The following is a 13537-nucleotide window of genomic DNA, read 5'->3' on the forward strand; positions in this document are numbered from 1 at the left end:
TCACAGTCCTGCCTAGTCAGAATTAACTTGTGTTCACATGTGCCATGGGACACTACATGGCCTGGAAGATAACCGAAGATCCACGAGGAAGAACGCTTTCCTCTGTATCATGGAGAGTTTACATCCCATAAGGATGGCCTGTGGGCTTGGAGACAGGACCACAGTTCTCCACAAACACAGTTAGGTGAATTCCGCCCATGCCACTTAAGTCCATTAGAAGACACCAGTACCAGACCAAAGCCAAGAATTCCACATGATTCCTTCCCAGGACGAGAGCTTTGGGGAACAGGCGAACCCCCCGCCCCCGCCCCGTACTTCACATACCGAAGGCCAGAGGTAAGCGACTCCACTTGAGATCGTCTGTGCGGCTACGTCTTCCGTAAGAATCCACGAACACCCCAAATTCTGTAAGGTGCCAAGGGTATGGGGACATCAGCCACACCACGAGCTTTGGTGGGAGAATGAGGGCCAAAGTCCAGGGGACAGTTGGCCGGATCTAACTGGACTGGCAAAACCAGACAACTGTCACAGATCCATCTCCAGTTTAAACTGAATTTTTCCTAAGTGAAGTTTTTCTGAGTAATCAGTTTTCCTCAAGAAAGAGAGTTCAAACAAAAAAAAAAAAAAAAAAGTGGGAGACAGAAGGAGGGAGTCAGGCAGGAACGGTGAAAAGAAATGCCCAGAGATTAAAAAAGAAGAAAACTTAAATAAGAAAAAAGAAATCAAGAGAAAAGGTAGTAAAAATCAGAGGCAGCAAGGGAGGGAAGGTGGGAAAGAAACTCCAGGATGGCCAGGTCCCTGCCATGGTTGGGAGTGAACCGCAGTGGGCATCTGTGATGCTGGGAAGACATTCTCTGTCCCCTTGGCAAGACCCCACCCTCTGCCTGCCGAGCAAGGGCAGTGCAATGGGTCCCGGCTGGGGACCTACCGTGGAAGCACAGCAGGTACTCTTCCCGCTGCCCGGCACTGTTTGCCTGCACGATGGAGACGGGGAAGCTGTTGGTCGAGGATGCGAACACAGCAGGTGCCAAGGAATGGTCATTCTTGTCCAGGAACTCTGTGAAGGCAGGCCAGGCAGGGCTTCAGGGATGATGTCCAGTGCCCAAGCCGCCCTCCACAGGGCCAGGGCTGCATGGGGTGGGGAGGAGGAGGGAGGGTGGCAGCCATACCCTCAAGCGTGTACTGCTTCATGTCGATCTCATAGAACTTGTTGGTTCCGATTAGGATACTGTAATTGGTGAAGTGGATACAGCTGCAGGGCTCAGAGGTCTCAATCTCCTGAGGGGAGGGACAGAGGGACAGAGATGACACAGGACCCCTCGTTTCTGCTGCTCTGTCTCTAGCCAAGCCTCTCACAACATGCCTGCGAGGGCGACCCACAACCCGTAAGGTATCCCATCACTGGTCACTCTACCCCAGAGCCCAGGCATCCTGAAAAAACAAGGGGGAACTGCGGCCCTCAAATGGGTGAGAAACACCGTTTTCACAGATGGGTAGAACAGTAACAATGTGTCCTTGAAGGAGCAGAGCGCTGGGAACTCACACCAACTAGCACTGGTGGCTGGGCTGCCTAGCCTAGGCCCACCTTTGGGCTGCATGGTAATTTGCTGGTTTCTCATTGAGGCTGTTTTATCCACACAGCATTCCTGCCTGCACCCCTGCCTTCACCGCCTCCTAATCACTCGGAGTTGTTTCTAGGCCAATCCTCATTAAAACCGAACAAAACGTAACCAGCACGCTTTCTCAGGGTGACGGCCGGGATCCTGTTTGCCTGAAGCCAAAGGTTCAAGCTTTAATCATCGCTGTCACAGAAAATGTAACATCGGTTGCATACTAAGGAAACAGACATGGATGCTACCGTGAGGCGATAAGAAATGCCAAAGGTAGATTCAGCCTTAGGTGGAGAAGGCAGGGCTTTTCCCATCTTTGCTACGCGACTTGCTTATCAGAAAGCCCTGAAGGGGCCAGCTCGGTCTGATACACGGCTGGGCGAGCAGCACTGGCTAAGGAGGCTACAGTGACAGCCGTTCACCAACAACCCGGACACATAGCTCATTTCCTTTCTCACTCTGGTATCAGCATGAACATGACCAGCATGAGCCAGACTTATCACTACACAACACACTTAGTCTGGGGACAGCGGACGTGGTCTCCAGAAGCGAGGCAACGTTAAGGGTTGGAATGTTTCTCCTCCACACAGTAGTCATCCCCACAAAGCATTCCGTCCCGAGGAGAACCAGACTTTTGACCACAAGACAAAATGGAGCCAGTGCCGGCTTGTCCCTTATCACCAGAAACCTGCAGGCACTGAGGGAGACAGACAGACACTGCCTGGGACTGTTAACCTCTAAGACAGCTGCTTTCTGTCAGCACAGAGGGTGTCTCCTCCATCCACCTTCAGAAAGCTGAGTCCATTGAGCAGACCCCAAACAGGAGTAAAGAAAGAGGGGACACTGTGGCTACCACAGGCTCTGGGATCTTCCAGGACAGGTCTCATGCTCTAGACAGACATAAGCTTTCCTCAACAGGGCGCGGTGTGTGGCTGGACGGGTGGGGGGGGGCTGGACCTGCGGGGGGGGGCTGGACAGGGGGGGGGCGGGGCTGGACCCCGGGGCAGGGGGGCGGGGCTGGCTTGCCTTGCGGATGCAGAACTTGCTGAGGTTGTCGTTGTAGCGCAGGATGACGACTTTGCTCGGCATGGCGGCACAGATGCAGAGGCTGTTCTCGATCTGGAAGGCCATGGGGGCAGGAAAGAGAACTGTGACCAGCATGAACTAACTAACATTCTGCACAGAACTAGACAGGGCTCAGCCTCAGCACCACAGACATCTTGGACCACTGTGCACTGGAGGACAACGGAGCATGGTGGCCCTGACCACCCTTTACTTGTGAAAATCAAAACTGTCTGCACATTACCAGATGTCTCCTGGGGACAAAATCAGCCCTGGTTTGAGACTCACTGCCTTAGCTGGGACAAAAAGAAGGCCTAGGGACCTTGTGACATCTCACAGTGCCTTTGGGAGGCGGCAGACTTTTTTGACATTGCCCTGAGTGGGGGAGGACATGGTGACGACGGGGAGGTAAGGGGTAGGTACTAGGGAATTTTGTGAGGTGGTTCATCTCCACTGTCAACTTGGTGATTTGGAACCCCTGAGGACATACCCCTGGGGCATGGTTAGGGCCTTTCCAGAGCGGATTATCACAGTCTTGGCTTCTTATCTGGTGTTGTGATCAGATCTCCTGACATAACAATGAGTGGGAGGTGGGGTTTAACCTGGTTCTCAGTGAAGGTGCAGCTCATGGCTGAAGTGAACATAGGACGACAGGAGCTGAAGCGGGGGCAGGTGAGGGGTAGAAGGCATGGAGTGGGGGAGCAGAGAGAGACAAATGCACGCATGCCAGAGCTCAGCTTGATTTGCTCAGCCATACAATCTAGGACGCCCTGCTTAGGGGATGGGCCGGCCACAGCTAAGGTAAACCGCTCATACTGATTTCATAAGGTAACCCCCCCAAAGTCCTATAGAGGGGCTCCTCTCCCAGGTGGTTCTAGATTGTCCAGCTAGCAACCAACAACAGCCGTTACAGGGTGGCCCTGCCATGGACAGAGGTCCCACACTGAATACGGCTGGAAATGTGGGAGCCAGCATTCCTGTCTGCCTTCTGATACACAGGCATCTCAGAAACAGCCTCGAGTTCCAAGCTCTGGCCGCCAAGCCTTCCTGCAGTGACAGACAGACTGACAGAACCATGGAAAAGCTGAGCCAAATGCAGACAAGAATGAATACATTTGGGTGCAGGGGAAAAGTTCTTCAGTTGGGTCCGTGGCTATGGAGTTCTACATGAAGATTCTGTTTCTACCTTCTACAGTCAGGATTTTATCTCCCACCAAGACTGAAAAGAGACCCACTGCACATACGTCTGGAAGCTGAAGGCCTGGAGCTGAAGGCAGAGAGGAAAACGCAGCAGACTGCTGGTGATGCTGCCTCTGGGGTTGGAGGGGCAGTGCGTGTAATACAGTACAAGGCTTTATAGTTTATGTGCACATTCTCATTGTTTTTAGTATTCCAAATAATTAAAAGGGGTGATTTATAACTTTTAAGTTATTTTTGGAAACTAATACGTACATTCCTAAGTAACTCATTGTTCATAGGAAGAACTTTAAAATCCGTGGGATGATGATAAATAAACACACACCAACAGATACAGGGTGCAGCTAAGATAGTAGTCAGAGGACAATGCATAGCCTTGAAAAAAAAAACTCCACTATGGAAGTAGTGAGCTAGATAAGAAACTGGGAGGATAATGGGGGTGGGGGGAGTCAGGGAAATTAAATAAAAAGAAGGCAAAGGCAGAAGATAATGACAGACAAAGCAACACTGTGACACAGATTCCAACAGGTGTGCATGTGTGTATGCCCATGCATACACCATGGTGCATGGATGAAGGTCAAAGTATGACCTTCCCACCATCCACCCTGTTGAATGTGGAACACTCAGTCCTCTGAGTGAAAAGACCACCAAGGTCTTTCAAAGCAACACAAATCCCCTCTAACGAGATGAATGGGGGCAAAATGTAAGGCACTGGGCCAGCAAGATGGCTTAACTGGTGAGTGCAGTCACAGCACAAGCAGGGTGAACTGAGTTCCATCCCTGGAACCCACATGGGGGTGAAATGAGAAGAACCCTACAGTACTAGGGGCTCTATCAGTGCTTGACTCAAGACTGGTGAGGTGGTACACACCTCTATTCGGAAAGCAGAGACTGGCAGGTCTCTGGCTCAAGTTCAGCCTGGTCTAAATAGTCCAGGCCAGCCAAAGCTAGTGAGGCCCTGTCCTGAAACAAAACAAAACACTTGGTTCCGATATCACCGGAAGTGTACGCGTGTGTGTGTACACAGCTGTAAGTAAATACTCTTGGCCTTGTCAATTTTTAAAGGAGAAAGCCAATGACAGATCGGTGTTTCTATGCTGAATTTTGGTAGGTTGAAAACCCAAGAAGACTGGCACTGGCAAGTTCTGGAAAGTAGTTTCTGCTGCACCCTTGGCCCTCTACCACTGGCTCCTAACACTGCAGAACCGACCCACACGGAAAGGTCTTGGGCCAGGGCACAATAAACGTTCTGGAGGCTTTGGCCTTGGAGTGTCCTGTCCTGGCACTAGACACTGCCCACACGAGTGCTATACATCATCTAGGGATGATGGAGGCAGGGAGGAGAGCACAAGACCCCACCGGCTGTGCGGCTGTGCACAGCAAAGAGGTTGGCAGCATCTTTGCATTTCACTTTGTGTAAGTGGTGGTTCTGGAGCCAGTCTCTGGCAGGTACCGAGGGACCAGCAAATAAATATAACCTAGAATTTGTGAGTTTCTGGTAATAAATACTCTCTCTAGGCGGACTGCCTTTTTTCTGGACTATTTCTGTTTTGTTTGGAGACAGAGGCTCACGACGCATCTGTAGCAGGCCTAGGACTCGCCCTGTACACCAGGCTGACGTCGCACTCACAGACCTGCCTGCCTCTGCCTCCCGGGTGCTCATCACGTGTTCTCTCGGGCTCTGCGACCCTGGGTTTTACCAGCAGCGTCCGAGTTCCTCAGACATTTCCCTTCGACCCAAAGCCTGGGTCAATGCCTCACATCTACCCAAATTACGTCAGTACCAGAAGGAACCCAAGTGTTCGTAGGCCCTATTTTCAAGGTCGACTCAGCTGCGTTTGATAGGAAGGGGAGCACGCCTGATCTCCAGAATATTCCATCAGCAAAAGCCTGGAGGCAGGGGGATGGGGGAAAGGGGTTACCTTGCCAGCAGCAAACAGGTGGCAGCCTTTGACGGCTTCAAATATGTTGGGGGAGACGTCAGGCTGGGCAGGAAGGTGTGACTGTGCCAAGGACTGCTTCACCTTCTTCACGTCCACCAGACACAGAGCCCGCTCTTCCCCTGAGAGGAAAGGAAGAGCTGTGATCAGGGGTCCCATAGATGAAGACAACTGGTTTACCCGTGACTAAAATCCACAGGAGCCTCTGTGGACAAAGTAGGGGGTGCTCCTTATCCAAGATGAGGGGGACAGAAGGGCTTCTGAGTTTAGAATATCTGCGTATAAAACAAAATGCCTAGGGGATAGGACCCAAGTCTACACATGGAATTCCTTTGGGTTTGGTAAAGCTCTAAGGCCTACAATTAACTCTATACCATGGTTTGGGGGACGGAGGAAGGGTCCTTTATTTTGCCTGAGACCCATCAAGTAAGATCCAGGAAGGAATTTTTCTGCCAGTGGTTCTGATGCAACACCCATTTTGAGACTGGGTGGAAGGTTTTTGGATTTTCTATAAGGGACACACTTAACCAGCACCCATGCTCAGTGTCTTAGCCCGTGTTTTAGATCTGAAATGAAAGCCACTGATTTCCCAGTCTTAAGGTTCTTGGGGAATGCGAATAATTTTGCAGGAAAATAAAAACTGAAGAATTTCAAACATGCTCCCAGAACACGGGAGAAAGAACGTGCTGGGGATCGACAAAGGGGTCCAGCTATTCAGATGTGTCTGTGGTGTGAGAGACAGAGGGGTGACGGCTGGTGCCTGTGATCCCAGCACTCAGGAGGTGCAGGCAGGAGGGTCGGAAGTTCAAGGCCATCCTCAGCTATATAGAGTCCAGGGCCAGCCTGGGACGCCTGCTTCAAAAATGTAAGCAAGTAAACAAAGTCTGCCAGCGAGCAGTAAGGTTAAAAAGAAGATGCGTGCCACAGACATGTGACAGGACGGCCCACGCTCACAGGTGCCACAGACATGTGACAGGATGGCCCAGGCTCACAGGCTGATGGACTGGGTTGCGGCTCATATCTACAATTAACTCAAATGGATAAAAAAAAAAAAAATGCATGAAAGGGAAGACACGTAACAAAACGCTGGCGAGTATGAGGCAGAGGAAGGTCTGACGTTCATCAACACAGGGAGGATCCTGTGGTAACCACATCCTGATCACATGCAGGGGGCTAGCTCTCGGGAGGTCACAGCCCAGGCTGGAGCTGGGGCCACTTGAACGAGGGGCCCGCCCAGCCTGATCGGATAATCCCAGCATTCCTACACGTGGGAAAGAGAAGGATCAGGAGTCTGGGGCCAGCCTGGGTGACACGAAAGCCTATCTAAAACAGAAAAACAAAGTTTGACTTGACTCAGTCCGTGCGGCCTTGCAGTGTACAGACACGTAAAGTTAAACACAGAAAGTGGTAGGCCCAGGGTCTAACGGGAGGTCTCAGGCCTCAGAGAGCAGCTCCCATGAGTTCGTGAGAGGTCTATAAAGGAGGAAGCCTTGACTATCCAGTGTTCCCGTGTGGTGATGGCCTGCATGCTCCTGCATGAGGTCACGCTGCCAGGGAGAACTTCTCAACAAGCGGGTGTGATGACCTTTGGGATTTGCAACCTCCGGAGGGATCTGTGGGGTAAATAAACCTCTTTTCTTCCTCAGAAGCCTGGTTATAGCAACGAGAGCTAATCCAGCACTCTGCCTGCGGCAGAATGGCATGGAGTCCTTTCAGGGTGTCAGGCTGGTAAACTGCACAGGGAACCAAACGTGGGCAAAGGCCCATCAGCTGCGGCTTGGCATCAGCAGAGACGCGGAAAAGGGACGGTGCTGCCCCAGCCTGCTGCCAGGAGGCTGCCTCTGTGCAGCTCCTGCGTGCAGCTCCACTCTCCAAGTGCTGCCCACAAAAGCCAGCAAAGAGGCTGCGTGCTGGGCCTCCCACCTGCTATCATGAGCAGCTTCTCCAGGTCCTTGATGATGTAAATCTGGAAGACCGCTCCGATTCCTGGGATGTGGGTTAAGGAGTTTTTCAAGACGTTCAGCGCATAGAGGCCCTCCTCGGTGCCCACCAGCACCACCTGCGAGGGCAAGGTCCAGGGACAGAGCATAAGCAGACACCGCAATAACCCCGTGCTCACCAGCAACAAAGCTACCCTGCCCCACCCTAACCGTGCGTGACGGCAGCCAGCTGCTGGTGGACCGTGCCCGGTGCCCAGGCCACGCACCTGGTCGCTGAAGGGCAGGGTACAGTTCATGTCAAGCCGGTCATCGCCTTCCAGTTTCAGCAGAGAGTTTCCCAGTAATTTCTTCCCATATGTGAAGAAAACAGAAAGATGAGGAGGGTGAGTTCACACTGTCTATGGCCGTGCTGTCCAGAGGGACAGTGACCTAAAGTCAAGCGCACACGCCAAGCCAAGTGCTCGGCCACAGAGCCGTGACCCCAGGCTCTGGCCACATCCCTTGACTGAAACCCCAGGTCATTGTTAATGGCTTATCTTGGGCAGCCCTTAGTTAGCTTCGGGGTTATGGCTTTGTGCGGACACACACAGGTGGGTGACGTAGGCACAGAGAGCGACTCTGTGACAGGAAATGGTGAGATAGGGTACAGAGGGTTAACGAGCTGTTAGGAAGCCCCTTCCCCACTTCAGCTGCAACAAGAACACAGAGTGCAGGCGTCCTCGCAAGCTGAGCCTCTAGCTCTCTTTACCTCAACCCACACGGGCGGACGCTCACAAGAAGTATGGTCCCATGCCTATTGGGACACATTAACAGACATTTCAGAGAGAGGCTCATGTGTGGGACAGGACAGTTTTTCAGGAGGCTCACAGTTAAGAATGTGAAAAGCACTGCTTGGTCTTCAGAGGGGCAAATACCAGTGAGCAAAGAGCCCAGCCTGCACCCAGGAGTGTCTAGGAGGAGCCATGCCCATTGGCACAGTGACATCTGCAACATCTAGGGACAGCTGGGATCTCAGACCTGCCTACAGACAGCAGATGCTGCAGAGGCAGCTGGACAGACTGCGTGAGGAGCCGTGCCCGTCAGCACGGTGACATCTGCAACATCTAGGGACAGCTGGGATTTCAGACCTGCCTACAGACAGCAGATGCTGCAGAGGCAGCTGGACAGACTGCGTGAGGAGCCGTGCCCGTCGGCACGGTGACATCTGCAACATCTAGGGACAGCTGGGATCTCAGACCTGCCTACAGACAGCAGATGCTGCAGAGGCAGCTGGACAGACTGCGTGAGGAGCCGTGCCCGTCAGCACGGTGACATCTGCAACATCTAGGGACAGCTGGGATTTCAGACCTGCCTACAGACAGCAGATGCTGCAGAGGCAGCTGGACAGACTGCGTGAGGAGCCGTGCCCATTGGCACGGTGACATCTGCAACATCTAGGGACAGCTGGGATCTCAGACCTGCCTACGGACAGCAGGTGCTGCAGAGGCAGCTGGACAGACTGCGTGAGGAGCCGTGCCCGTCGGCACGGTGACATCTGCAACATCTAGGGACAGCTGGGATTTCAGACCTGCCTACAGACAGCAGATGCTGCAGAGGCAGCTGGACAGACTGCATGCAGCTTCCGGGAGCGCAGGTGCTCACTGGCACACTGACAGTGTCTGCTTCCGGGTTTCCAGTCAACGTGCTTAGAACTCAAGGACCTCAGGGAGGAAACGGGGGTGGGGGGGCTTCCTTACAAACTCTTGGCTGCTGTGAGGCTGCGCCAGGCAGACACTGCAGCTTCCCCTGCTCTGCACCACAAAGGGAGGCATGACCCTGGCTGCGGCCATCAGCTCCCAGACAGAGCAACTGATCTTACGGTCAGTGCCCACAGCCGCTCACCCTACAGAGAAACCCCGACCCACATCGTGGTCACATACTCACAGCATCGGCCTCTGCCTTTTCCCTAGAAACTCTCCCACCTGCGACGACAGACTCTAGGGCTGTGACCCAGCGCTGCTTGTCAGGAAAGCTGGGTGCCAGCAGGTAGAGGGTTCTCCCAGGCCAGCAGGTGGTATGCGGGTGGGACTCCATCTTCAGTATGTATGGCACATCTACAAGATTCCAGAGAGCACGAGATTGGCCATGGATGCTCCCCACCCCACCCCCCAACAGGGAAGACTATTGTCACTGTATCAGAATCCCACCAGGCCCTGCAGCCTGGGCTCCTGGACAGAGGCGGTCCTCCTTGGCACAGCAAAGTGCCACATCCCCATCCTGCTCCTCTCAATTTGTCAACCCCAGCCCGCCTCCTGGGCGGGGCTCTTCTGGATCCCACTCACCTGCTTTGGCTGTATTTGCAAGTTCAGAAGCACCAACGGCACCATGAATAGATACGTCCCCGTCGGGAAGGCACAGCTCAAATTCTTCCACCGGCCTCTGTCCAGCTTGGTGTGAAGAGGAAGGTTGGAAAGAAAAACAAAAGAACAGGACCAAGAACGAGAGAAGAGGGAGGAGAGGGAGGAGGGGAGAGGAAGAGAGGGGAGGAGATGAGAGGAGAGAAGAGGGGAGGACATGAGAGGAGGGGAGGGGAGAGGAGGGGAGAGCAGAGGAGGGGAGAGGAGGAGGAGAGGAGGGGAGAGGGGGGGAGAGGGAGGGAGGAGAGGAGAGAGGAGGGGGAGGAGGAGAGGGGGAGGAAGGAGAGCAGAGGAGGGGAGGGGAGGGGGAGGGGGGAGAGAAGAGGAGGGGAGAGGAAGGAAGAGGGAGGGGGAGAGGCAGAGGAGGGGAGAGGAAGGGAGAGGAGGGGAGAGGAAGGGAGAGGAGGGAAGAGGAGAGGAGAGCAGAGGAGGGGAGAGGAGGGGAGAGCAGAGGAGGGGAGAGGCATGTAAAGAGCCGCACAAGGACAAAGAACAGAATGAGGTGCAGACAAGGCAGAGGGGGAAGATAAAAAAAAAATAAAGTGTGTCAGATGAAGGGCACAGTCAGCTTTCTGACGCCGCTGCGGATTTGTGTGCTAGTTGACTGAGGCGGAAGCTCTCTGGTGTGTTAGCAGGTGGGGTCTTCGGGGCAGCACCCTGCGGGTCCTTCAAGGGGGAGACCTATAGATTGAGTACCGCACCAATAACCTTTAGAGAAGTCACCTGGCTTTTAACTTCGAAAAATGGGAGAGCAGAGAAGGCTTGGGAGGCAGTCCAAAAAAAACAAATCAATTAATTAATTAATAAATAAAACTGAACACTGAGAACAAAGCCTTCACCCCGGCACTGACTAGTTTACCTTCTCTGGCTTCGTTGTCATAGATGAGGACTTTTGAACCCTCCAGAACAATGTACTTTCTGTCCCAGCCTTGCTGTCCTCGTTTGTTATTCCTGGGGACAGAAAGGCAGACAGGGAAAATGTCAGAAGGGAGAAGCAAGTGGGAGGGGCCCTCAAAGACACTTCCCTGTAAGCCATGGGGAGTGGCCTGGGACCCTCCTGGACAGGCACAGGCCACCCTGAAGCACGTACCTGGGCACTTTCATCCACCCTTCCAGGTGCAAGCTGCTGCTGGGCTCCTTGCTCTGGAGCCCCGGGGAGCTCACTTTGTCACGGCAGAAGGCCTCGGTGAAGTGTGTGGCGTATTCGGCAGGTAGGCCACAGGTTGCGGGCAAGCAGGTGGAACACTTGGGATGGCACATCACTTGACATTCTAGAGGAGAGCAACCAGGGATCTGAAGACAGGCAGCTGGGCTTCCAGCCAGCCCGAGCTCCCCTACCCCCAGTAGGACTGCAAGTGAAGCTGGGCACGCAAGCAACCCTGAGGCCAGGCCCCCACAGAGCTGTGCACAGGAACATGCTGACATCTTCACGACTTTGAAGCCAACTGGGAGACACTAGCCTGATACAGCGCCCTCCCTTCCACAGAAGGGAAAAGCTTTGGCGGTGAGTACATTACACGACAGTTTAGAACATCGCCTCCACCTGACAGCTCTTCCAGATGGAGACATGGAGGTGCCCAGCAGACACACAGCTGCGGTTCTTACCAAGACATTTGGATGCCTGGCGTCCAAAGTGCACAGTATCCAGACACACGGCGCACTTGGTGGCTCGCATATTCAGGCCCACGTTAAACCGGTGAGGAATGTTGTGGTGCATACGCTCTTTAAGACGCCGGCTGAACTCTGAAGGAAAAGAAAAATGGTCAGTGGAAAGTGAAGAGAGAATCAATCCAAGGGACGGGAGAGACGGCCTCCCTAGGATTGGCTCCGAGAAGCTATCGGGAGTTCTCACAACCCGATACTTTGACTAGATATCTCCCCAAAGAGGAAAAACAGCCACAAAGAACCTGAAAAAAACGCTAGGTGTCATTAGGCTTTAGGGGAAATGCAGATTAAAACCACAGCAAGGTGCCGTGTCACTAAAATGTCTAGAGTCCGAGAGACGGAAAAGCGAGGTTGAAGCAGACACAGGGAAACGACATTGTTTGCACTTTTCAAGGGGGTGGGAGGTGGAACAGCTACCTCAGGACCCAGGAGGACAGTTCCTCAAGAAGCTATACATAGACTACGATACGTACATTATTCCAGCAATTTCCACTCCTAGCTCTATGCCCAAGAGGACAGAAAACGTACCAACCCACGAGAAAACTGCACACTGCTCACGGCGGCAACAGTGACTTACAGCAGCCAAGCAGCAGAAAAGGCTGGAGTGCCCCTCTGCAGCATAACGGCTAACATGCGCCACCCAAACGATGAAATATTACTCGGCCATGTAAAGAAAACAGTGGCACAGCGACGTGCTGCAGTGTGGGTGGATCCCAAAGAACGCTGTGTTCTGGAGAATAAGCCAGCGGAGGACGGACGGCTGCCTGTAGTATGAGCCCAGGTATTGAGAGACCACGAATGGCAGATCCAGACAGAGAAAGGAGATTAGCAGTCGCCAGAGGGAGAGATACAGAACATCTGCTGACAGACGCAGGGCTTGTTTGGTTTCCGGGTGCCCTACAGTCAGAGCAAGGGCCAGACCACACCGAGTGCTGTGAAAACACCAAACTGCACGTTTTCAGGAGGTGATTCACAGGGCATGTGAGGTGCATATCCTTTAAAACATGACCTGTAATTACTGGAGCCGTTGGGTGCGTGCCTAGAGCTGTTTAAATCAGTGAGATGCCCTCTGTGGCCCAATGATACTTTATTTAAGAACATGTTATTATTGGAAGAAGCTGACTGTATTGCGGCACCCCTGCCTGTGGGCATTTAAGGGCAGGCAGGGGTTACTGTTACCTGAGGCAGGTCTCAGTCTGCAGCCCTGGCTGGTGTGGGACCAGGCAGGCTGGCTGGAACTCACTGAGGTTTGCCTATCTCTCCCTCTGCCTCCTGAATGCTGGGACCAAAGGTGTGCACAGCCAGCCCAGCCCTAATTACTTGTAAACGTTTAGTCATGGAAGACAGATCTAACGCTTTTCACAGAATTCAGATTAAAGGTAGTAATTATGAGCCACAGAATTTGTTATTGAATTAGGAACTGACTCAAGAATTCTTTTACGTCCAGTTTTTTCATGAATAACCTTTTGTTCCAAACTTATTACATCTGGAGAACTGAGTCTTACATTTCTATTCCTGCCTGCTAAATTAACAAGCTCCCCCCACCCCCATTTACTGGCTCTCCATTAACAGTAACCTGAAGGCAACTTTACACAGAGAGAAGCTCAGAATATATGCCAAGCCCAGCTCTGCTGGGGTCTCCTCACCATACCACACCTTCCTCTCTCAGGAAGTTGACACAAATGCACACCAATACCCAGAAGGTATGATACACACCAAGAGGGAGA

General features: G+C 52.9%; 1 protein-coding gene across 3 annotated transcripts in view; it reads right to left on the bottom strand.

The window, feature by feature from the left end:
• The window catches only part of Cit (citron rho-interacting serine/threonine kinase), a 158408-nt gene that overhangs the window by 8730 nt on the left and 136141 nt on the right, over window positions 1–13537 (bottom strand). For 2 of the 3 annotated variants that reach the window (XM_032886607.1, XM_032886606.1), the window contains exons 32-43: window positions 11751–11888; window positions 11236–11416; window positions 11005–11096; window positions 10071–10175; window positions 9673–9842; window positions 8016–8096; window positions 7733–7868; window positions 5792–5931; window positions 2637–2729; window positions 1170–1278; window positions 929–1057; window positions 325–405 (exon numbers count right to left, since the gene is read on the bottom strand). In XM_032886607.1, coding sequence (XP_032742498.1) covers window positions 325–405; window positions 929–1057; window positions 1170–1278; window positions 2637–2729; window positions 5792–5931; window positions 7733–7868; window positions 8016–8096; window positions 9673–9842; window positions 10071–10175; window positions 11005–11096; window positions 11236–11416; window positions 11751–11888 — 1455 coding nt within the window. Of the gene's footprint in view, window positions 1–324; window positions 406–928; window positions 1058–1169; window positions 1279–2636; window positions 2730–5791; window positions 5932–7732; window positions 7869–8015; window positions 8097–8497; window positions 8543–9672; window positions 9843–10070; window positions 10176–11004; window positions 11097–11235; window positions 11417–11750; window positions 11889–13537 lie in introns of all 3 variants that reach the window. The other variant, XM_032886608.1, reaches the window with a different exon arrangement.

The sequence above is a fragment of the Rattus rattus genome, chromosome 16 (assembly GCF_011064425.1).
Source record: "Rattus rattus isolate New Zealand chromosome 16, Rrattus_CSIRO_v1, whole genome shotgun sequence".
Lineage (NCBI taxonomy): Eukaryota > Metazoa > Chordata > Mammalia > Rodentia > Muridae > Rattus > Rattus rattus.